A 26,252-nucleotide genomic window follows, 5' to 3' on the forward strand; every position below is an offset into this window, starting at 1 on the left:
GTCCCTTGTAGTTTGGGACAAGGTGTTTACCTAACTGTTCAGGATGTGTCATCATCCTGCAAGAGCAGTGTCAACAAACAACTCATTAACACCCTCATTAGTTGTTCCAGCTTTCAACTAGGGAGTAAAGAATAGTTCAGATGTGAACTTGTTACTCATTAGAACTGAAAGAAGAAAATAACCTGAATTTCAGTATGAAACTGCAATAAGAGTTTTACTACTTCTGATTTTATGGACATGCAGTATTTTATGTATAAAATGTATGATTAGATGCATGAACAATCTATGATTATAAATTAAAGGTTGAAGTGTTAAATCTTCTAGGCTTAGCTCCCAGTGTACCATGATGGTCCAGTAAAACATCCTCCAGACACCACAAAATTACCCATCAATCTCGTGATACATCATAATCTCATACATAAACAAGATACTTGAACAATGTCACTTGGGGACTTTTCCAAGTAACCATGACCTACATTGGACTGCACATTGCCACTTTGTGTGCTGGAGGTAATAGTCTGACAAAACCAACAGAAACTCATCATATGGAAAGAGAAGAGATGCAGTCCTAAGGCCACCATGCTGGACACCCTCATTTCCTCAGTTGTGCCTTGAGTTTACGTCCATGAAAATCACATACATAATCAGTGACAAAGGACAGTCTAGGTGGAGACACATGCCCAGTGAAAATGCACTTGACCGCTGCCAACAACTCTTTTTTCAAACACATAGTCCTGATGGTTCAGAGCACCTGCATCTGCAATAGGATGTGGTCATTATAGATCTAACTGACAGGGCTGTATGTTGTGATTTTAGTGGGCTGGTTGGCACAGCTATTGCTTCTTCTCTGTTACAGCCTTATTCCACTTTGGTATAGAGTCTTGAGCAGAGATGTTCAAGGTAACCTGGAGTTCTCAAAAAGATACTCTCTTTCACTGCCGTTTAAGTTAGTGCATGATAACTTTCAATATACAGTAAATGGTAAACTCTTTGCCTAAGCAGAGTTGGCTGGAAGTTTAGTAAAGTAACAGTGTTTGTTGGTTGGCCGGCTGGTGTACCAATGCTGGATTTCTGTCCTCTATTATGCTTACATCGGTCAGAGTGCATATTATTCACAAAAAACTTCAACTTTGTCTTCGAAAAGCTAATTATTAAGTAAATGAACCCAAAATGCTCCTAAATGCTTGCTTGTTATCTAAAGGTGAGCTCTAGATGACTCTAGATAAGCATGCACAAAGCTGCAGTGTGCACTTGCGACACAGTTTTGCCCTTTCTGCTCTGCCACTGTTACTTTATGCATAATAACAACAATAATAACAATAACAACAATAATAATAATAGAGATATGACTAGTAATAATAATAGCAATAATAGCTGGAGAAGGTGTCAAGGCAGACATCCACAGGATGCCTCAATGCCTTGGATCCCTGGGAGTTTCCTGTGAGACGAGAAAGCACAAAAACTCTGAGGAAGAAGCTGAGTTAGTAACATGCATTAATGGTATATGAATACACACTGATGAAGAGGAGGAGGAGAAGAGAGGAGCTCAGTGCATCACGGGAAGTCCTCCGGCAGTCTAGGCCTATAGCAGCATAACTGGCTAGCCCTAACTACTTTATCAAAAAGGAAAGTTTTAAGCCTACTCTTAAACGTAGAGAGGGTGTCTGCCCCCCGGACTTAATCTGGAAGATGGTTCCACAGGAGAGGGGTCTGATAGCTGAAGGCTCGGCCTCCCATTCTACTTTTGGAGACTGTAGGGATGTAATAATAGGGTAATAGGGTACTATGAGCTCTTTAAGATATGATGGTGCCTGACCTTTAATGGCTTTGTAGGTGAGGAGAAGGATTTTAAATTCTATTCTGGATTTTACAGAAAGCCAGTGCAGAGAAGCTAAAATGGGAGAAATATCATCTATTTTTCTAGTTTTTGTCAGTACATGTGCAGCTGCATTCTGGACCAGCTGGAGAGTCTTTAGAGACTTGTTAGGGCAGCCTGATAATAAGGAATTGCAATAATCCAGCCTAGAAGTAACAAATGTGTGGACTAGTTTCTCTGCATCTGTTTGAGACAGGATGGGCCTCCCTAGTTGATGGGCCTGCCTTTTTGCAATATTATGTAAGTGAAAAAAGGCAGTCCTTGAAATTTGTTTTATGTGAGAGTTAAAGGACATATCCTGATCAAAGATAACTCCCAGATTCTTTACGGTGGTGCTGGCAGCCAGCACAGTGCCCTCTAGAGTATAATGTGTTTCTAGGTGTTTAGGGCAAAGCACAATAACTTCTGTTTTGTCTGAGTTTAGTTGAGGAAAATTGCAGGTCATCCAGGTCTTTATGTCCTTAAGGCATGCTTGGAGTTTCATTAACTGATTGGTTTCGTCTGGCTTCATTGATAAATATAATTGGCTATCATCTGCATTGCAATGAACATTTATGGAGTGTGTCCGAATAATATTACCTAAAGGAAGCATATATGAGGTGAACAGTATTGGTCCAAGCACAGAACCTTGTGGAACTCCATGTCTAACTTTTGCATGCATGGAGGATTCATCGTTAACATGTACAAACTGAAGTCAATCTGATAAATAGGATTTAAACTAGCTTAATTCAGTTCCTTTAATGCCAATTAAATGTTCCAGTCTCTGTAATAGGATGTGCTGGTCAATGGTGTCAAAATTATCAGAGTATCAAGTATTGCTTGTGTAGCCAAAGCCGGATAAAGCTTATTCCTCTGTGCTATAGACCCCCATTGTTGTCATGTTTTTGCCAACATGTCATGTCATGTTGTCAAATGCAATAAAAACTATACAAACATAGATGCTCCATAGACTTCCACTAGAAAGCTTTCTCAGAATCCTGTGAGTAGATTGCATAAATGAAATAAATTCATTGGATCAAAAATGTTTTTTTTATCTGATGCTTACACACAGTAGACTCAAGGGATCAGATCCTGACATTACTTGACATGCACACAAAGGACTGCTATAAAGTTAAAGCCTCTCATCATCAGACAGAGAGAGTGAAGAGCTCACCTCCGTGCTGATGTGCTGTACTGTTCTCTACATTAAGTATTGTGCTTTGGACAGCATAAGCTCAACAAAAAAAAATAAATGGAGTTTTTCAACTCAGCTCTTGGGAAAAACATCACTTTTGTGCGACCTGCATATTTCATAATAAGTGGATTTACCGGCATACCTAATATAAAATATTATTATATCTTTCTCTTTTTTGTTTATATCATTGCAGTGCTGGGAAACACAATTGTGATGGCTGTAATAATCTTGGATCATAATCTGAGAACTCCAAAATATGCTGCAGTTTTTAACCTGGCGTTTGTGGACTTGTTTGGTAGCTCGGCTTTGGTGCCGAAGGTTCTTGACATCTTTCTGTTTAACCACCACTACGTTCCTTACTACAGCTGCTTGGTAATGCTTTTTTTCTGCTACACCTGCCTTTCAATGCAGTCTCTTAATCTGGTTATACTTTGCTATGACAGACTGGTGGCTATCACTTACCCACTACACTACCAAACAAAGATAACCAAGAGGTTCATGTTAAATTTAATTGCCTCTGTTTGGGTCTTTGTCATTATTGCTGTACTTATTGCAGTTGGCCTTCTTACAAGACTTTCCTATTGTAGGTCTGTGGTTGTTAACAGCTATTTCTGTGACCATGGCCAGATATACAAACTTGCCTGCAATGATGTAACTCCAAACGCTGCCATTGCCGGTTTGTTTCCATTTCTTCTTCTTTGGCTTCCACTGACATTTATCTTGTTAAGTTATTCATTTATTGGCCATGCACTGTCTAAAGTAGCCACAAACAATGAAAGAGTGAAAGCCTTTAAAACCTGCACAGCTCATCTTTCATTAGTGGCAATCTATTTTCTGCCAATACTAATCACATTTACTATGAGTTCAAAAATTAATACAAATGCCAGGATCATAAACCTGTCATTGTCCTCTGTCTTTCCTCCCATGTTGAATCCAGTCGTTTATGTTCTGCAAACACAACAAATCAAAGAATCTGTAAAAAAAATATTGAAAATCAGAAGGCAATCCAAAATTACTGTGTAGAAAGTAATCATACCATGACCATTTGTGTATATTTTTGGTCTTGTGTTTAGGGAATTATGTACGTTAAAGTAAAATACTAAAGACTATTGTAAATACAAGATACTCCACAAACAAACATCCCACAAATGTGTTCAGAAAGAATTCATTATGTCTCTGCATATGTTGTCTTAATGAAGTCCACTGTATATCTGAAAATTGCTTTTCTTTTCATAATCATCGTTTAGTACAAAATCTGAAACATACAAAGAAGCTGATGTTTGTATTTCCTAAATTAATGATTAGACAGGAAGGATTTATTGTGATGAAATGTTTAATGTTTTTCTGTACCATGGTTGAGTGTACTCGCTACATCTTAAAATAATTTTGAATGAATTTAATGTCTTATAGTTGCATTTTGGAAAGAACAGAAAGAGAGCCTCCTTGTTTTCTTGTGTGCTTCTCTTGTCTGTATTAATATACTGTTTTTGCAAACTCAACACTGCTTCACATCAAATCCCTCCTGTCATTCAGAGACATACTGACATTTCTTCGCTGGAAGAATTTAACTGTGAAGTTACTAGAACTGTGAGTTGATCTGCTCTGTTTTTATCCCCATGTTTGATTTTTTTTTAGATTTTGTAAGATAAAAAAAGCTAAATTGCCGAAATGTTTTGATGTGTTTATTAGGTTGAGTGGTTGATGAGTGAGGTTGATATCTACATTGTTGGGGTCAGATTTAGGGTACTTAGGAGGTGCCAGGCTGTTGTGGCTGTCTATGGTTCATTCCACATGCTACGGAGGCTCCTGTTTGTTAAATGAATAACTTGTTAAATTGCCAATATGTCTTGTTTCTTCAAACTTCAATCATCTAATCCACCAAACACCAAACAAGAGTCAATGGCAGAATAAGCTGTTTGGCATTAGCAGAGAAGATTTGGCATGTTTTTCATGGGCGCAACCCACATACTCAGCTCTGCTGCTCATCCCTCAAATGCATGTTCCTTACAAATGTGGCACCATTTAAAAGGGAAATAAACAGGCTTTCCAACGGTATAAGATTTATTGCCAAGAAGCATTGTTACAACAAAGAAATAATCTACCAAACAAAAATTTCCTTACTTTTCCTCATCTTAAGTTTAGATACACCTCCACCACTTCTTGCCATCCTACAATGATACAGAGCATGATAATTTGGGATGCCATAGAGAGATATTGACTCATCAGTCAACCAAGTTTCTGAAAATGCTATGAATGAGAATTCATAATTTAATGAAGACAAAAAGTGACAAAGTAGCTAGATCATGATTTTTGGTAAGACTACAAATGTTTAAATGAAAAGTTGAGAACTGCTTAAATTGGAGCTTTGGAGCTTTGGCATATCAAGTAGTAGACTATTAAAACTATTAATACTGAGATAATCACAGGATAAAGACTCAGAAGTTAAAGAGCTAAACATTTTTGAATCAGCACCAAAAGGCTCCTTAAATTTAGTGTCACCATATTGGCTTGAATCAAAAGGATTGAAAAACATATGATTTGAAGCAGTTGTCGTCCTATAATCACAATTTATATCAACAACTAAGCCATCATCGCCAATGTCATGATAAGGAAATATGGAGACACACTTAGAGCAAGTCCAAGAGCTCCATTCATTCATTTCATATTCACTGATAGGTGTGCATCTCAGGTGGTAACACTTTTTACAGCAAGCACAATAAACAGTTGGATTTGAGACAACGATGTGACAGTGATAAGAAAAGAGAGCTGTAGGCCATATGGGCATGGAAATGTTCATTGGTAGACCAGTATACTGAGATGCATATTGGAATTACTAGGTGATACTGTATGTGTGAATATGTGTGTATGTGATTGTGTGTGTATCGTGTCTAATGTTCAGAAGTCAGAGGCATAGCATTGTTCTGCCTAGGCCTCAGTGCAGGTTTCTGGGATGATGGGTGCACAATGACTTTGTCATACTGTAGGTAGGCAGTCTCATCCTTCTTCCTGGCAGCCCTCATGGCGTGAAGAAGTTCCTCATTTATGAAAATGTCCGTGGCTTTCAGGGCTTTGGCTTTGCTGAGGACCTCCAGTTTGTCCTTATAATGCAGAAACTTGACAACAATGGGCCTTAGCCTGGTGGAGGATGGAAAAAGCTTTCCAGTCCTGTGAGTCTGCTCCAACTCAATTTTGTGGTGGTCTATCTGTAGCTTCTCTGACAGCAGCTTCTTCACTTTGTCCTCAGAATCAGACCGTTTTTCACTGACTGATTAATTAATGCCATTAGTGATAATATTGTTTCATCTAGACTGACCTTCTATATAATCAGTTTTAACATTGAGTGAGATAAGACTTTTGCAGACTGTTTCCACATCATTGGTCTCTTTGTAGGTATCACCCTACGTCTTGCAATAGTTTTTTAAGTCATGAAATTCCCTTTAAGTGAATTCCAGACTAACCCTGAGGTCATGGACTTCCCAGCAGCTCCCCAGCTCTTTTGTTGTCTTTTTTGTTCAACACAGGATTTGAATTTTTTCTCCTGTTGTTCAAGAAGAGTTTTATAGAAGTCCTTTGCTGCTCAAGTAATTCATGCACCTGAGCCATGAAGATAGTCTCCTCTGGACTGTTGTTGGAACTTCTTTTAGGTGGCATGGCATTATGAAGATCAGGTCCAGTGAACCACTAAGCCAAGCTGGATTTTTGACCCAGATTGATGATAAAGTTGGTGAAACCTCTGTTTGGCTCAATTTGTATGAGTAAAATTTTAAAAGATAACGTTCATTCACTCATAACTATTAAGATACAAAATTGATTGATTCTGGACTTTGTGAATTGAACAGGGGATCAGTGCCGATATCTAGCCTTAACTACAGCCATGGTACGAGTGCACCAGACTTTCAGCCTCAGTGAGTTCAGATCACCTGTGGACAGTAGAACATGTGTAGCTTTATCATCTCGCCAGTGTGTTTCATTTGTTTAAAAATTAAAATTTAAAAAGGTAACGCTCATTCATTCATAACTATTAAGATCCCCTTCTCTTCTGTTTCTTAAAAGTGATATTTTGGTCCTTCTAAATACTAGTTTCTTAAAGCTCTGAAACATACTGGATTATTGTCCTCTGCGTATGACCGAACACACTTTCACAAAGCCATATTTTTTATGTATTAATTGTATTATTCCTTTACTATCATTGTCTCATCACTTTACTGATTCTTGTCAAAACATGATCAATTAAAGTCCTGTTGACAATAGATAACAGAGTCAATTGCATCAGCAAAACAATGACATAACTATGAAACTCTGAAGTGCATGGATATCCAATTCATGTCCATGTGACAAAGCCGCCAAAGTATAAATAACAAGTCTCTCACAGTACAACTCACTTTAGTGCACCATACTCTTCATATCGTCTGAGGTGAGTACAGCAGTATTTATCAAACAAGTAAAATGTGTCATCCTTTATTATTGTATTTTTTCTTTTTACATCTAAGGAAACAGATATCCATAATGAGCCCTGAGGAGAAAGCTGCCACCACATTTAATGACACGTTTGTTCGCCCTGCAAAATTCTATATCAGTGGATTTTCTAACATCCCTCATGTTAAGTATTACTATGTCTTTCTGTGTTTTGTTTATGTCATGACTGTTCTTGGTAATGTTCTTCTCCTCTCAGTTATCTACCTGGTTGAGACTCTTCATACTCCTAAATACATGATTGTGTCCAACCTGGCTGTGACAGATTTGTGTGGCAGCACTGCTCTTATTCCAAAACTTTTGGACACATTTTTGTTTGATAAGAGGTACATTGTCTATGAGGCTTGCTTGAGTTATATGTTCTTTGTTTTATTCTTTTTATGTGTGCAATCATGGACACTTGTCACTATGGCATATGACAGATTTATAGCAATTTGCTTTCCTTTAAGGTACCATAGTATTGTGTCTAAACCAGCTATTACTGCAATGCTGCTGTTTGTGTGGGTTTCTTTATTGAGTCTTGTAGCATTTACTGTTGGGCTTATTGATCGCCTGTCTTTCTGTAGATCTTTGGTGATAAAGAGCTTTTACTGTGATCATGGACCAGTATATCGTCTGGCCTGTAATGACAATTCTTTAAATAACATAATGGCATATGTTGCTTTCATTATAGTCCTCTGTATACCTCTTATACTAATAGGAGTCACATATGTTTGCATTGCCATAGCACTGAGCAGGATTGCATCAGGAGAGGAGCGACTCAAAGCTTTGAAAACTTGTACGTCTCACCTGATCCTTGTAGCTATTTTCTTCCTACCAATACTGGGCACCAACATAGCTGCAGTGGCCTCCAACATCCATCCTAACGCCAGGATCATAAACTCCTCGTTGACGCACACCATACCAGCTTTGCTCAATCCCATTGTGTACTCTTTAAAGACAGAAGAGGTGCTGAACTCTATAAAGAAAGTTTTCAAGAGAAATAGGCTTAGCAACACAACCTCATCCAGAAAGGTGAACTCTTTATCAGTGCCGTACTGACACAGTAGGTGGCAATAGAATATTTGTGATTTGTAACTCTTTACTCATAAGATGTCAGTAATAAGTACTACAATTTTACTATTAAAATGGCTATTATCTGGTATCCTGTCATTGAATGTATTTTCCTGTTCCTGTATCCATATGACTGTATGATCTCCCTTGCAAAATTAAATCATGGATTTCAATTGTAATGGTTTCTGCTGATGTGTTCCCCTGCTGATTTGGATAAGGCATCGGCAGATGGCTGTCCTCTACCTCAGACCTACGTATCGAACGGGTTCCCAAAATCTACACGTTTGGCTTCTATAATCACCAGCTGTTGTTGAATCACTCTAATTTGGGCCTATTTAGTCAGGAATGCCTGCCAGCTGGATTACAACGAAAATGTGTGGGTACAAATAGGTGTTGGAGGTTTGAAAGTACTCCAAGATGACTGTTTAAAAGGCTATCTCTGGAGGAGGCCCACTCTGTTGTTTGAGGGCACTTCCCCCGGTTCTATAGGGCGGCTTCAATGCCCTGACCCTAACATTTTTTCCAATTCAATATATATAGTAAACCTTTCAATCATACGCTCATTGTAGATACTACACTGAAATTATACCTCTATCACAGGGTACATCCGGTCAATCTCAATCAACAGATCTAAACCTGTCCAAAACTGTTAATTAATAAACATTGCATGTTTATTAATTAACATGTTTGATCATTATCAAAGACCTTAATGACGCCAGTAAAACATCCCACCTACAAAGTGCTGTACAAAAGTAAGACAAAATTCTTTCTATTCAATTGTCATATATGTAATGCCTTTACCGAAATGGCCTGTGTTGAACAAGAACAAAAATATTAGAAATATGCATACTATTATAACTATTTAGTTACTTACTTATTTATTAAATTTATGAAAGAATCAAAGCTGTAATTTGTAAAACATTCATTCAGAATTTAATTTATTAAACAACAAAAACTTTCAAATCATGGGTTCAGATTTACAAATTCTGAGTGTTCCATATAGAAAGACACGACATGACATAATATAACTTTTGGCCCCGCTTCACAGAGGAGCAAAAAGTGAAAAATGGACATAAATCGAAGCTAGAAAAATCCAGCGCTGTTGGGATTCTGAGAAAGCAGGCAATCTCAAACTTTTTCATGTCGAAGACCTCCAAAACAGATGCACAATAGACCACAGACCCATGTTTGATAGGATTCTGTCTGAAAAAATCTCCTCTAAGAAGATACATTATCTGGAAGTTAGTGTAATGTAAGTGAAATTAATCTATTCGTCCTTTTGCTGGGAACCTCCTGCAGCCCTCTCAAGCACCCCTGGTGGTCTGAAGATCCAAGCTTGGAAACCATTCTTTTAAACAACATGATAACCACTGCCTTACCACATTACCAAATGGATAAAATCAGGGATGTCACATGAATCAATACATAGATACTATAGACAAATAGATACCAAATCAATTCCAGAAGATAGAAAATGATACTAATACCATTGTTTGTAGTTATCATTAGTAGCAATACCTCACTCTATAACTCAGGGTTATTATTTTAACATAGCCAGAGCATAAACTGTAAAAAAAATATGGATGTAGTCACCATGACTTCACACATTGGTTTGCAAACTGCCATTTTGAAGCCTCGAGTGTAGCGATTTGACCATCGCCATCTTGGATTTGGCCGTCGCCATGTTTGATTTTTGGAGCTAGAAGTGACCATATTTGGACAACAAGGTGGTGCTAACAATAGCGCTAGCTGCTAGCTTGGTTAGCACGGTGCATTTACAATCTATGGTTAACAGTGATAAGGCTAATGCTCATTTTCCCTAGCAAAAAACATCCTAAAACCGTTAAAACAAAATGTTCTCACCAGAAAAACTGATCATCCAACTCATTGGTGGGTCTTTTATTAAAACCAAATGTCACCAACGCTGGACAAGACATTTTTTAGGCGACCAAAAGTTGTTACAATTAACTTAAGTGAACTGAAAACACTGTGAAATAGCAGCAGCTACGCCTATACACAATGGTTATGTTACGTAAGCAACATTGTCACCGTGGTAGCGACTTGTCAATCACAACGTAGCCATGCCCTAAAGCATATGCTGCTTTATTGTCTATTTTACTCTAAATGGGACCATAATTTACAAAATGAACATCATGCTGTATTGAAGAAGACTTGAAATTAGCAACTGAGACCATAAACTCATTAGGAAACAGTTTACTGAGGTAATAAATCAAGAGAGAAGTAGGGTCATTTTCTCATAGACTTCCATATAATTCAACTTCTTTTTGCAGCCAGTGGAGTCATCCCCTGATGGCCATTAGATAGAATGCAGGTTTTTGGCACTTGTTTGGGTTTTGGTTGGGTGATTGTGGAGGCCAGATAATTTGATGCAGCACTCCAGCACTCTCCTTCTTGGTCACATTGCCCTTACATAGCCTGGAGGTGTGTTTTGGGTCATGTCCTGTTGAAAAACACGTTATGTTTCAACTAAGGGCAAACCAGATGGGATGGTGTGTTGCTGCAGAATGTTATAGTAGCCATGCTGGTCAAGTGTGCCTTGAATTATGAATAAATTGCCAACAATGTAATTCTAGGTAATTTTATACCCAGAAGTCAAACTTTTTTATAGACTTACATTCTGAAAAAGACGTCTGTAAATCAGTGGATACATTTTTTTGAAGGTCACAACCCCTGCAAAGTGACTCGTTTCACTATCAGAATTTAATCCATTCAGTCTGGTCACATTTCAAAAGTCTAGAAGAGTGACTGAGTCGTTTTATTCCCATTCAAGTTAGGCAGAGGTCTAAGTTCAGCCGGTGGAAGTCTCTACTGAGTATGATCCATGGACACTTTGGGCCCATAGAGCGTGCGCAGTATGTTTTCATCTGGGTATTTCTTTACAGCAGGAAGTGGCTTTTTAGCTTCATGTGCCACTGAGTAACTTTCATAGGAATGAATGGGGCCTTGCCTCCGATGCAGTATCCAGTTGTCTTTATACTTCCATGCTGGGACCAGGTGCGTCAGGCTGTCTTATTGACTTATTTAATGCTGGTGACAAGAAGAGGACTGTACCAAATTTCATGGAAATCCAGCCAAAAGTTGTTGAAATATTAACTAAAATCCACAAATGTCAACTTACTGACTCACCAAAGTCAGTAGGATTCATTGTCCCAGAACCATGAATGTTTGTACAAAATTTTATCCATCCTGAAGATTTTCAGATATTTCACTGGATAATTGAAAAGTTTGATCTGATGATGGCACTGGATGATCACCAAAGTCAAACAACCTTACTAAATTTCTTGGCAATCGATCTAATAGTTGATAAGATCAGTTTGGTATAGAGTAGTAGACTGTCTGACCAATGTTGCCATCCATAAAGCCATGCCACTAAATGACTAGAAAACAACCCTCCATACTCCCCACTCTATATTTTAGTTTATGACCAAATAAAAACCTAATGACATTCCTAGCAGCCTCTGCTGTACTTTGTGTTAGTGCTAATTAGCAAATTTTAGCATGCTAACATGTTAAACTAAACTAAAACAGAAACATTATGCACTTTGAGCTGCATTTTGTTTATGTGAAAGGTGCCATATGAAGTTTATTATTATTATATTATTGGTATATCTACTTAGCATTAGCATGTCTTTTTGAGCATGTTAGCATGCTGATGTTAACATTTAACTTAAAGCACAGCTGTCCAATGCACAGTCTTGTGGAGCTGCTAGCATGGCTGTAGACTTGTTTTAAAATACTGATTATGCTACTTTCCGCTGTTTGTTTGACTGATGATTCACTGGTGACAGCAATTCACAGAGGTGATTACATCATCAAAATAATGACAGAAACTTTGAAGTGGCCTGTATGAATATCCAATTCATGACCATGGGACACAGCCACCTGCACTCAGCCCACAATGAAAGCAGCAAAGTATAAATGACAGGTCTCTCATAGTACAGCTCACTTTAGTGCACTGCACACTTGATATCATCTGAGGTGAGTTTGGTCACAGCAACATTTACCAAACAATTAAAATGTGTCATCCTTTATTATTATATATTTTTCTTTTTACATCCAAGGAAACAGATATCCATAATGAGCCCTGAAGAGAAAGCTGCCACCATATTTAATGCAACATTTGTTCGCCCTGCAAAATTCTATATCAGTGGATTTTCTAACATCCCTCATGTTGAGTATTACTATGTATTCCTGTGTTTTGTTTATATAATGACTGTTCTTGGTAATGTTCTTCTCCTCTCAGTTATCTACCTGGTTGAGGCTCTTCATACTCCTAAATACATGATTGTGTCCAACCTGGCTGTGACAGATTTGTGTGGCAGCACTGCTCTTATTCCAAAACTTTTGGACACATTTTTGTTTGATAAGAGGTACATTGTCTATGAGGCTTGCTTGAGTTATATGTTCTTTGTTTTATTCTTTTTATGTGTGCAATCATGGACGCTTGTCACTATGGCATATGACAGATTTATAGCAATTTGCTTTCCTTTAAAGTACCATAGTATTGTGACTAAACCAGCTATTACTGCAATGCTGATGTTTGTATGGGGTTTTTTATTGAGTTTCGTAGCGTTTAGTGTAGGGCTTATTGATCGCCTGTCTTTCTGTAGATCTTTGGTGATAAAGAGCTTTTTCTGTGATCATGGACCAGTATATTATCTGGCCTGTAATGACACTTCTTTAAATAACATAATGGCATATGTTGCTTTCATTATAGTCCTCTGTATTCCTCTTATACTAATAGGAATCACATATGTTTGCATTGCCATAGCACTGAATAGGATTGCATCAGGAGAGGAGCGACACAAAGCTTTAAAAACTTGTACTTCTCACCTGATCATTGTGGCTATTTTCTTCCTACCAATAGTGGGTATCAACATAGCTGCAGTGGCCTCCAACATCCATCCTAATGCCAGGATCATAAACTCATCGTTGACACACACCATACCAGCTTTGCTTAATCCTATTGTGTACTCTTTAAAGACAGAAGAGGTGCTGAACTCTGTAAAGAAGGTTTTCAAGAGAAATAGGCTTAGCAACACAACCTCATCCAGAAAGGTGAACTCTTTATCAGTGCTGTATTGACGCAGTAGGGTGCAATAGAATATTTGTGATTTGTAACTCTGTACTCATAACTTCTCACTAATAAGTACTACAGTTTTACTATTAAAATGGCTATTATGTGTTATCTTGTCATTGAATGTATTTTTCTGGTGCATTATCCATATGACTGTATGATCTCCTTTGCAAAATTAAATCAGGGATTTTAACATGTTGTGAATGTACACCGCTGAACATGAAGTTATTTGGGAAAAAGAAACAATTCATCTACAGCATCACCAGCAACTGTTGTTTTACAAAAGCCGGGTCTCCAATAATGGCCGGGGGTGTGGTCGGCACAAACAAATAAAGGCCGGCCCCAAATACAGGCCGGGGAGGGAAAAAACAAGGATGGATTAAGGCCGCATTCAGACCAAATCAGGTGTTGCTGCACACCGCTGCAGGGTTGTACGGTGGTGTGTGGGGGTGTGTGTGTCTTTATTTGTGCTCTAGAAAGTAACTGCTGTGCAACAACTAGATATTTTTTTTATTGATCTGATTCACTGCTTTCTTACCAGCTCCATCTCTTCATTCACTCTCTAGCTCCCTCTCCCTCTTTTTCTCTCGTCTTTTTATAAAATGAGTTGGGAAACCGACAGCAAAGCCTAACTTTACTTTTAACGTTATCAAATGAAAAGAAAAATCTGCCCCCCTCCTCTTGGTGCCTATTATAATGTGACTGTGGTTTGTAGTAATCTAAATGTGCCACAAGATGGCTGTAGCTATATTTGAAGTACCATGTAGGATCTGTGCAAGTGTCAGTGACTAAATTTTCCATAACACCAATGCGACAACACTGCAGAGACACGAACATGGCACCCACCAGACGGAAGTTTGACATTAAATTCAAAGAGTCTTGCAATATGCAGAGGAAAAAGAGAGATTTTGACACTGATCCGAAAAGAATCAGATTCTGGAAAAAACAGAAGCGTGAGCTGCTGTTGGCTGACAAGAGGAGAGCACGGCTAGCTGCAGGTGGGAGGAGGAAAGTTAGCTTGGAGCTAGAGAGACAGCTGATTGATATTTGATATTTGACTGTGCTGTTAACTGGCTATTAATGTTTATATCCAATGTAACGTTACCTCAGATTTGTTTGGTTTTTATGTGACACTGGCCATATTTCTCCTCCCGTATTTGACCGGTCATACTTAACACAAGTTAAATTGAATTGTTTGAAATGAAGGCATTTTGTCCATGGGCTTTTAATTTTATTAATAGCATAATGCAGTAACAAAAATTTAACAGAGCAAATGGAAGCAGATCAGAAAACAGGGAGGCTTTGTACTAAAATATGAGTAAATATACTTATCAAACAGAGGGAATTAGGAATATGGGCCTCTCTCTTATATAAGCCTGCTTCCAATAAAGGCCTGGTATCCTCTAAAGTTGAGATAAATATAGGCCCCAGCCACTATTAGAGAAAATACATTAAATATAAATATAATGTTAAATGTTAAATATACAATATAATATAGCAGATTTGGACCCAAAATATGCCATTTTGCATACATCTGTTTTCAAATCTAGGAAATTGTACATTCATAATGTGTTAACAGGTTGGAGGTCATACTTTGAGAGTTTGTTAACATGATGATGGTGGTGATGTAGGGAGCTGTCTAGCATACAATACTAGACCTCTGTTATGAATTGTATGCAATATAAAAACTGACTGCTATTCAAGGCACATACTGCTGCTGGTACATCTCAACGCAGCTCTTAAACTCATTAAATGGTTGAGTGTTGTTGACACCTCAGACTTAAATAGTCGAGGTTGGTTGTTGGGCCAAGATTGACATTGAAAACATCCTATCTGTCGATACTGCAACTAATCTAAGAAGTTTATTTGATTTTACGAGGACTGATATGGCACAATGAAAAGCATTAGTGACTGATTGTCAGACTCAGCTTGATTAATAGCCCTTACATAGTCATCAAGGCAATCACTAGCTACTTTGAGGAATCCAAAATATGAAACATATTTTTGTTTGTTTAACAGTTTTTGTTTACTAAATGGTTCCATATATGTTATTTCATAGTTTTGATGTCTTTGAAGTGTTTGGAGGGAGAGGGAGCGTCACAACGCACAGGTATTGTACCTTGGCTAACGACCAAGAGCAATGGACAACCGACTATGAATATGAAATGTATATGTGGGAAGATCTGTAAGAACAGCCGAGGCCTGAAGATTCACCAGACCTGGATGAAGTGTTTGGAGGGAGAGGGAGCGTCACAACGCACAGGTATTGTACCTTGTGAGACGCAGGAGGAGCCTTGCCAGGAAGCACCCCATAGAGCCCGGAGCCTCCAGGTGGTGCAACAAATCCCTCAGAACAGCTCTTCGGAGAAGGTTAGAGTCCAATGGCCACAGGCCGATAATACAGCAGTCTGGCAACAGTTCGACAAGGATGCCGACACGGTGCAAGAAGCAACAACAAAGGGAGATGTGGATTGGAGGCTGCAGATGATGACGACAATCATTGTCAGTCTAGCTGCAGAAAGGATTGGAGCAGTGGAGAATAGGCCAGGAAGAACACCCTTCACCATGAACTGAAGAGCAGCTAAGATCCACAACATTTTGAAGGAGCTAAAACGCCTCAAAAAGTAGTACAAGGAGGCCAGTGAGGAGCAATGTCCCCCCTTGGCTGCGCTGCGACCTACCTTGAGGAAGGACCTTGAGGGAGGACCCCTGCTGAGTGGATTGGCACCAAAGACGCCAGAAGCAAAGAGCCAGGAAGCCAGCATCCTTCATGGCCAACCCTAGCTGGGTTGTTGCAACATCCTGATAGAATAACTACCACCTGTCAAGGAGTTTGACAGCAGGGAGCCACTCCTGAAAGAGGTCCAGGATGTTGTGAGGAGGCCAAGATCTAGCTCAGCCCCTGGCCCAAGTGGAGTTCCGTACAAGGTCTACAAGAACTGTCCCTTGTTACTGAAACAGCTGTGGAAAGTCCTGAATGTCATCTGGAGGAGAGGAAGAGTGGCACAGCAGTGGAGATTTGCTGAGGGAGTCTGGATCCCCAAGGAAGAGGATTCCGACACATTTGACCAGTTTAGGATCATCTCTTTGCTGAGTGTGGAAGGGAAGATTTTCTTTAGCATAGTAGTGAGGGGGCTGACTGACTTCCTCTCCAACAGCGGCTACATAGACACCTCAGTGAAGAAGGGGGGTGTATCTGGAGTGCTGGGGTGTCTAGAGCCCACAGGAGAGGTGACCCAGCTCATCAGAGAAGCCTGGGAGAACAAGGGAGGCCTGACAGTTCTCTGGCTTGACCTGGCCTACGGTTCCATCCTGCACAAGCTGGTCCAGATGACCATGGCCAAGCATCATGTGCCGGGCCAAGTGGCAGACCTTATTCTGGATTACTACAACCAGTTCAGGATGAGAGTCTCAGCAGGATCAGTCACATCAGAATGGCACAGGCCAGAGGTTGGAATCATCATGGGCTATACCATCACCTCTTTGCCTTGGCGATGAACATGATTGCGAAGTCCGCAGCACCAGAATTCCGGGGCCCTCAGACGAAATCAGGGATGCACCAACCACCACCACCAACCACTGAGTCAATGCCAGGTAGCAGATGGATCCTGCAAGGGCTGGAGAAACTGATTGGGTTGGCAAGAATGCGGTTCAAGCCTGGAAATTCAAGGTTACTGGTGCTGAAGAAGGGCAAAGTCATGGACAGTTTCTGCTTCAGCATCCTAGGAACACCCATCCCAACTATCTCCAAAAAGCCAGTGAAGAGCCTTGGCAAGGTGTTCAACAGCAACCTGAAGGATACAGAAAGGCAGCTTGTCAACTTGTCAGCAGCTGGAGAACTGGTTGAGAGCAGTGGACTGATCAGGGCTTCCCGGCAAGTTCAAAGTTTGGATCTACCAACATGGTATCCTCCATCCATCTCCGGACTGCCACACTGCTCAGGCAGGGGTACGTTTGAGCACATCTTGAGCTGCTGCCCAAAGGCTCTTGGGCAGGGCCGGTACATCTGGTGTCACAACCAGGTTCTGAAACCCATTGCGGAGGCCATCAGCATGGGAATCAGCAGCTGCAGACGTGCACACCCCACCACCCAGAAGATCACCAAGGCTGGAGAGTAGCCACCAAGAACCACAGGAGCCACGAAGCCAGCAGAAATCATGGCAACTGTGCAGGATTGGCAGCTTTCTGTGGACTTGGTGATCCAGCTGAAGTTCTCATGGTATATAACTACAACAACCCTGAGGCCAGACATCCTCCTGGTTTCAGAGGCAACCAAGAACATCGTCTTGTTGGAGCTGACAGTGCCATGGGAGGACCGTCTGGACGAGGCCCATGAGAGGAAGAGGACTAAGTATGAAGAGCTGGTCATCGACTGCCGCAAGCAGGACTGGAAGGCAAGGTGTATGCCTATTGAGGATGGCTGCAGAGGTTTTGAGGGGCAGTCACTCTACAAAGTCTTGAGTGCACTGGGCATTACCAGAATGGAGAGCAGGAGAGCCATCAGCAACATCACAGAGGCAGAAGAAAGAGCCTCTAGATTGCTCTTGATTAGGAGGGGAGAACCATAGAGTGTGGTAAACCCACTTGAACACAAGCCAGGGCCTGATCAACCTTGGCTGGGTCGCCTGGGCGAGGGTGTCTGACAATTGAAAGACCCAAAACACCCAATGACCCCAGGGTATATCACTGCTGATGTGTTCTGAAGCATCCAAGAGATGTATGCTATCAATGACATATTTGTACTTGTGAATTTACATCCTACTGTCTTATTGACTTATTTAATGCTGGTGACAGGAAGAGGACTGTACCAAATTTCATGGAAATCCAGCCAATAGTTGTTGAAATATTTAACTAAAATCCATAAATGTCAACTTACTGACTCACCAAAGTCAGTAGGATTCAGCGTCCGGGATCCATGAAGGTCTGTACAAAATTTAATCTATCCTGAAGATTTTCACCCATTCACACACATTCATACACTGAATGGGCACAGGGGCTACCATGCAAGGTCCCAACCTGCCCATCAGAGGAAATCTAATCATTCACACACATTCACACACTGATGGCATAGCCATCACGAGCAATTTGGGATTAAGTTTCTTGCCCAAGGACACATCGACATGCGGACTGGAGGAGCTGGGAATCGAACCGCCTATCTTCCGATTAGTGGACGACACGCTCTACCTCCTGAGCCACAGCATGATAAACTAAACTAAAACAGAAATGTTATGCACTTTGAGCTGCATTTTGTTTATGAAAGGTGCCATACAAAGTTTATTATTATTATTATTATTATTATTATTATTATTATTATTATTATTATCATCATTGTTATATCAACTTAGTGTGACCTGCCTAACTGGAGGGTAAGGCTAATCCCACCTTAACCCGGGCTCCCCCCAAGACCACCTACTCTATACAGGTCAACACACAGATAAGTGTAAAGAAATTAAACAGAGACGTGGCTTCGAGTCCAATTGTATCAAAATTTATTTAAAAAGATCAATTTATAAAAATGACAGTGGCATTGTAATACAACCAGAGATCAAATTATTAATATAATAAAGTTAATATCTGCCAAGTAGGTATTTAAGAGTTAAAATGCCTCACACACCCTCACGATCATGCTGTGTCTGTGCGTATAATAAAAAAAAATATATTCAAAATACTCACTCTAAAGGAAAACAAAAAAAAAACATATGATTAACAAGCCAGGCTGACTGGTACAGGATAACTGCTTTTTCCACGACTATATCGCCATGTGCCTTCACAGCACTGCCACCACTGCAAACACACACGCACACACACACCAAACTAACACCTCTAGGTGCCGTGTAATACTTATCTGCATGCCGGTGCACAACAACCCTTCTACATTAGCATCGGCATGTCTTTGTGAGCATGTTAGCGTGCTAACGTTAGTATTTAGCTTAAAGCACAGCTGTGCCAATGCACAGTCTTATAGAGCATTGCTGTAGTCTTGTTTTACAGTAAAATACTGATTATGCTACTTTCTGCTGTTTGACTGATGATTCACTGGTGACAGCAATTAACAGAGTTGATTACATAAGTAAACTGATGACATAAACTATGAAACTTTGAAATAGCCTGTATGAATATCCAATTCATGACCATGTGACACAGCCACCTGCACTCATCCCACAATGAAAGCTGCATATATAAATGACTCACAGTACAACTCACTTTAGTGCACTGCATTTTAGGCCTGTCATCTGAGGTGAGTTTGGTCACAGCAACATTTACCAAACAATTAAAACGTGTCATCCTTTATTATTATATATTTTTCTTTTTACATTTAGGGAAACAGATATCCACAATGAGCCCTGAAGAGAAAGCTGCCACCATATTTAATGCCACATTTGTTCGCCCTGCAAAATTCTATATCAGTGGATTTATTAACATTCCTCATGTTAAGTATTACTATGTATTCCTGTGTTTTGTTTATGTAATGACTGTTCTTGGTAATGTTCTTCTCCTCTCAGTTATCTACCTGGTTGAGACTCTTCATACTCCTAAATACATGATTGTGTCCAACCTGGCTGTGACAGATTTGTGTGGCAGCACTGCTCTTATTCCAAAACTCTTAGACACATTTTTGTTTGATAAGAGGTACATTGTCTATGAGGCTTGCTTGAGTTATATGTTCTTTGTTTTATTCTTTACAGGTATACAATCATGGACACTTGTCACTATGGCATATGACAGATTTATAGCAATTTGTTTTCCTTTAAGGTATCATATTATTGTGACTAAACCAGCTATTACTGCAATGCTGCTGTTTGTGTGGGTTTCTTTATTGACTCTTGTAGCATTTACTGTTGGGCTTTTTGATCGCCTGTCTTTCTGTAGATCTTTGGTGATAAAGAGCTTTTTCTGTGATCATGGACCAGTATATTATCTGGCCTGTAATGACACTTCTTTAAATAACATAATGGCATATGTTGCTTTCATTATATTCCTATGTATTCCTCTTATACTAATAGGAATCACATATGTTTGCATTTCCATAGCACTGAGCAGGATTGCATCAGGAGAGGAGCGATTCAAAGCTTTAAAAACTTGTACTTCTCACCTGATCATTGTGGCTATTTTCTTCCTACCAATAGTGGGCATCAACATAGCTGCAGTGGCCTCCGACATCCATCCTAATGCCAGGATAATAAACTCATCGTTGACGCACACCATACCAGCTTTGCTTAATCCTATTGTGTACTCTTTAAAGACAGAAGAGGTGTTGAACTCTGTAAAGAAGGTTTTCAAAAGAAGGCTTAGCAACACAACCTCATCCAGAAAGGTGAACTCTTTATCAGTGCTGTATTGACATAGTAGGGGGCAATAGAATATTTGTGATTTGTAAGTCTGTACTCAACTTCTCACAAATAAGTACTACAGGTTTACTATTAAAATGGCTATTATGTGGTATCTTGTCAATAAATGTTTTTTTTCTGTTGCATTATCCATATGACTGTATGATCCCCCTTTCAAAATTAAATCAGGGATTTTAACATGTTGTGAATGTACACCGCTGAACAAAGTTATTTGGGGAAAAGAAACAATTCATCTACAACTGTACCAGCAACTGTTGTTTTACAATGCTTCACTGTATGTTTATATGTATACATATATATATGATAGATAGATAGATAGATGTGTATAAATATATATAAATATATAATATAATATAGCAGATTTAGACCCAAAATATGCCATTTTGCATACATCTGTTTTCAAATCTAGGAAATTGTACATTCATAATGTGTTAATAGGTTGGAGGTCATACTTTGAGTTTGTTAACATGATGATGGTGGTGATGTAGGGAGCTGTCTGGCATACAATACTAGACCTCTGTTATGAATTGTATGTGATATAAAAACTGACTGCTATTCAAGGCACATGCTTCTGCTGGTGCATCTCAACGCAGCTCTTAAACTTGTTAAATAATTGAGTGTTGTTGACACCTCAGACTTAAATAGTCGAGGTTGGTTGTTGGGCCAAGATTGCCATTGAAAAACATCCTATTTGCCAATACTGCAACTAATCTAAGAAGTTTATTTGATTTTACGAGGACTGATATGGCACAATGAAAAGCATTAGTGACTGATTGTCAGACTCAGCTTGATTAATAGCCCTTACATAGCCTGGTGGTGTGTTTTGGGTCCCTGTCTTGTTGAAAAACAACTGATGGTTCAAATAAGCACAAACCAGATAGGATGGTGTGTCGCTGCAGAATGTTGTGGTAGCCATGCAGGTTAAGTGTGCCTTGAATCCTGAATAAACTGCCAACAGTGTCACCAGAAAAGCACCCCCACACCATCATACCTCCTTCATGCTTCACAGTTGAAACCACACATGCAGATACCATCCATTCACCTTCACTGCATCTCACAAAGACACAGCGATTGGAACCAAAAATCTCAAATTTGGACATATAAGACCGAAGTACAGATTTACACTGCTTTAATGTCCATTCCTTGTGTTTCTTGGCCCAAGCAGTTCTCTTCTTCTTATTGGTCTCCCTCAGAAGTAGTTTCTTTGCAGCAATTCAAACGTGAAGGCCTCATTCATGCGTTCTCCTGCACTCTCCATGAACAGTCTATGTTGAGATGTGTCTGCTACTTGAACTCTGGGAGGCATTGATTTGTGTTCTAAGGTGCTATTAAGTGGCGATTTCTGAGGCTGAACTAACTCTTTGTCTTCATTTCCCGGGACAGTCCTTATTATTTTTTATTTTTTATTTTTATTTTTTTATCTTGCTGTGCAGCACTTTGGAAACCTTGTGTTTGTTAAAATCGTGCTATATAAATAAAGTGGATTGGATTGGATTGGATGAGCACAGCATTCGATGGTTTTTACGACTGCACTTGAAGAAACTGTTAAAGTTCTCGAAACTACGCGGATTGACTGACCTTCAGTAAAATGACAGACAGTCATTACGCTTTAGTTAGTTGAGCAGTTCTTGCCATTATATTCATTACTACAATAGTCAAATAAGGCTATTTTCTGTATACCAACACTACATCAACACAACACAACTGATGGTCTCAAATGCATTAGGAGGGTTAAGATAGTGCCAATAGTGTTCAAAGCTGTCATCAAGGCAATCAGTGGCTACTTTGAGGAATCCAAAATATGAAACATATTTTTGTTTGTTTAACAGTTTTTGTTCACTTAATGGTTCCATATGTTATTTCACAGTTTTGATGTCTTTAATATTGTTGTGCAATATAGAAATAGTACTGTTATGGCACCTGAAGACTCCCTAGTGTTTCCCTGTTTTTCCCCTTCCCTGTGTTCCCGTCTGTCTCTCTCTCTCTGTTTATGTTTGTGTGGGCGTGTGTGTGTTGGCCTGGGCATGGTTCTCCTGGCTCCCAGCTCTACACTCCTGTCTGCAATCAGCTCATCACCTCTCCCAGTCTGCTCACCTTCCTCCCATCAATTCATCAGCTTGCAGTGTATATATATAACGGCCTTCAGGCCTCTTGCTTATATATAGTGATTTCTCCAAGTTCGGATTTTTTGCTAGCTGCTGTCTCTCTCTCCAGTGTTCCTGGACCATCGCTCGCCTGCCTGCCTGCTTGCCCGCTCTCCAGCCCACTACCCCCTTCTCCATTCTGCCAGCCCTTGCCATTCTCCCTCACTCCTCTCAGCCCTCCAGTCCTCTGCCTCAGCCCGCTTCATCCCCACTCTATCCACCTCCATTCCTCCACTTCCCTGGCAATAAAACCTTATTTCATTCACCGTCACTCTAGTCTGTGTCTGCATTTGCGTCCACATTGCAAACCCTTACCCCCTAACTTTTGACTTGTATTATATATTAGCCATATTTTAGGAGTGCAAATAGGGTCTTCGTGTTATATGAGTTGTTCTTACTTTAACTTGTTAAGACCCAGGGTGCTGGGAGGTGTGGCTCACCTAGACAGACATACCCAAAATAAATCAAATATATTTACAATATACACATATATGACAGTGGACAGCTCGGAAAGATGGAAACCGGGGCAGGGCAGGTTGGCAGCCCAAACCGTATCCTTTGAGATAAGGAAACCCACACTAAGCTATGGATCAACACATGGAACAAAACCCCAAGAGGGGAGGAGGGATGAGCACCCCAAACTGACGGACCAAAGGCTAACGACCAAGAGCAATGGACAACCGACTATGAATATGAAATGTATATGTGGGAAGATCTGTAAGAACAGCCGAGGCCTGAAGATTCACCAGACCTGGATGAAGTGTTTGGAGGGAGAGGGAGCGTCACAACGCACAGGTATTGTACCTTGTGAGACGCAGGAGGAGCCTTGCCAGGAAGCACCCCATAGAGCCCAGAGCCCCCAGGTGGTGCAACAAATCCCTCAGAACAGATCTTCGGGGAAGGTTAGAGTCCAATGGCCACAGGCCGACAAGACAGCAGTCTGGCAACAGTTCGACAAGGATGCTGACACGGTGCTAGAAGCAACAGCGAAGGGACATGTGGATTGGAGGCTGCAGATGATGACGACAATCATCGTCAGCCTAGCTGCAGAAAGGTTTGGAGCAGTGGAGAATGGGCCAGGAAGAACACCCTTCACCACGAACTGAAGAGCAGCTAAGATCCACAACATTTGGAAGGAGCTAAAACCCCTCAAAAAGTAGTACAAGGAGGCCAGTGAGGGGCAATGTCCCCCCTTGGCAAGTTCAAAGCTTGGATCTACCAACATGGTATCCTCCATCCATCTTCGGACTGCCACACTGCTCAGGCAGGGGTACGTTTGAGCACATCTTGAGCTGCTGCCCAAAGGCTCTTGGGCAGGGCCGGTACATCTGGTGTCACAACCAGGTTCTGAAACCCATTGCGGAGGCCATCAGCATGGGAATCAGCAGCTGCAGACGTGTATGCCCCACCACCCAGAAGATCACCATTGTGAAGGCTGGAGAGCAGCCACCAAGAACCACAGTAGCCAAGAAGCCAGCGGAAATCATGGCAACTGTGCAGGATTGGCAGCTTTCTGTGGACTTGGTGAACCAGCTGAAGTTCTCACGGCATCACAACAACCCTGAGGCCAGACATCCTCCTGGTCTCAGAGGCAACCAAGAACATCAGACGATGTTGGAGCTGACAGTGCCATGGGAGGACCATCTGGAAGAATTAAGAAGAAGAGGACCAAGTATGAAGAGCTGGTCATCGACTGAAGCAAGACTGGAAGGCAAGGTGTATGCCCATTGAGGTTGGCTGCAGAGGTTTTGAAGGGCAGTAGCTCTACAAAGTCTTGAGTGCACTGGGCATTACCGGAAGGGGGAGGAGGAGAGCCATCAGCAACATCACAGAGGCAGTGGAAGGAGCCTCTAGATTGCTCTTGATTAGGAGGGGAGAACCACAGGGTGTGGTGAATGCCACTTGAACACAAGCCAAGGCCTGATCAACCTTGGCTGGGTCGCCTGGGCAAGGGTGTCTGATAATTGAAAGACCCAAAACACCCGATGACCCCAGGGTATATCACTGATGATGTGCTCTGAAACATCCAAGAGATGTATGCTATCAATGACATATTTGCACTTTACATCGTCTTATTGACTTATTTAATGCTGGTGACAGGAAGAGGACTGTACCAAATTTCATGGAAATCCAGCCAATAGTTGTTGAAATATTTAACTAAAATCCATAAATGTCAATTTACTGACTCACCAAAGTCAGTAGGATTCAGCGTCTGGGATCCATGAAGGTCTGTGCAAAATTTCATCTATCTATCTATTTGCATGTACATAGCCAGGCAATCATGACGTGCCTACTGATTACGTGTGTCCCACACAGTACAAAAGACAGCATCTCACTGCAGCTCACATCCTTCTCATTTCAGCGATGGCAAAATCAGCTCACTGATCTTACTTCTCCATGGATGTAGTCGCTGCTCCAAGCTTGCTCCTGCCCCAGTCTCATCACCTGCCACCACCGGGTGTCTCTTCTGCTTCAAGTTTCTTGGATGGGACCACGCAGAGAGTGGGATGATGTAGCCACTGCCTTGGGTGCACTGCAGGGCACTTCCTTCAACTCACCATGATATCCCAAAAGTTATGGCCATGGCAGCGATGCATGTAGGAATCTCTCTGCCCTCCCCTATCCTGTCACCGGTCAGCCAGCTTCGTGAAGGATTTTATGGCCTTGCCGCAGCCCTGTTGAAGATGGTGGAGATTGCCATTCATAAAGCCATGCCACTAAATGGCTAAAAAACAGCTCTCCCTCCTCCCTAGTCCACCATCAGGTCAAAATGTTAATTTGTTAAATATTTTAGTTTAGGATCAAATAAAAACCTAATGATATTCCAATCAGCTTCTTCTTGGTGTTAGTGCTAATTAGCACATTTTAAATGGTAAATGGTAAATGAACTGTAATTGTATAGCGCCTCTCTAGTCCTCTTACCACTCAAAGCGCTTTTTACACTACGAACCACATTCACCTATTCACACACATTCATACACTGAATGGGTACAGGGGCTACCATGCAAGGTCCCAACCTGCCCATCAGTGGAAATCTAATCATTCACACACATTCACACACTGATGGCATAGCCATCAGGAGCAA

General features: G+C 40.7%; 4 protein-coding genes and 1 pseudogene across 4 annotated transcripts; all 5 read left to right on the plus strand.

Annotated features, from left to right (window-relative positions):
• Positions 1-2,628: 2,628 nt before the first annotated feature.
• LOC122995385 (olfactory receptor 1-like) lies at positions 2,629-4,916 on the plus strand. Its single transcript, XM_044370597.1, has one exon. It carries the CDS (start codon positions 3,108-3,110, stop codon positions 4,071-4,073), a length of 966 nt encoding a protein of 321 aa, XP_044226532.1. The 5' UTR covers positions 2,629-3,107; the 3' UTR covers positions 4,074-4,916.
• A 196-nt stretch (positions 4,917-5,112) lies between these two features.
• On the plus strand, positions 5,113-9,490 carry LOC122995381 (olfactory receptor 1-like). The gene has a single exon (XM_044370592.1). It carries the CDS (start codon positions 7,497-7,499, stop codon positions 8,562-8,564), a length of 1,068 nt encoding a protein of 355 aa, XP_044226527.1. The 5' UTR covers positions 5,113-7,496; the 3' UTR covers positions 8,565-9,490.
• Positions 9,491-11,741: 2,251 nt separating this feature from the next.
• On the plus strand, positions 11,742-14,232 carry LOC122995382 (olfactory receptor 1-like). The gene has a single exon (XM_044370594.1). It carries the CDS (start codon positions 12,675-12,677, stop codon positions 13,680-13,682), a length of 1,008 nt encoding a protein of 335 aa, XP_044226529.1. The 5' UTR covers positions 11,742-12,674; the 3' UTR covers positions 13,683-14,232.
• A 1,590-nt stretch (positions 14,233-15,822) lies between these two features.
• On the plus strand, positions 15,823-24,973 carry LOC122995793 (annotated as a pseudogene).
• Positions 19,751-23,162, plus strand: LOC122995384 (olfactory receptor 1-like). Its single transcript, XM_044370596.1, has one exon. The coding sequence runs from the start codon at positions 20,012-20,014 to the stop codon at positions 21,014-21,016; it is 1,005 nt and encodes a 334-aa protein (XP_044226531.1). The 5' UTR covers positions 19,751-20,011; the 3' UTR covers positions 21,017-23,162.
• Positions 24,974-26,252: the final 1,279 nt, after the last annotated feature.

The sequence above is a fragment of the Thunnus albacares genome, chromosome 13 (genome assembly GCF_914725855.1).
Source record: "Thunnus albacares chromosome 13, fThuAlb1.1, whole genome shotgun sequence".
NCBI classification, from domain to species: Eukaryota; Metazoa; Chordata; class Actinopteri; order Scombriformes; family Scombridae; genus Thunnus; species Thunnus albacares.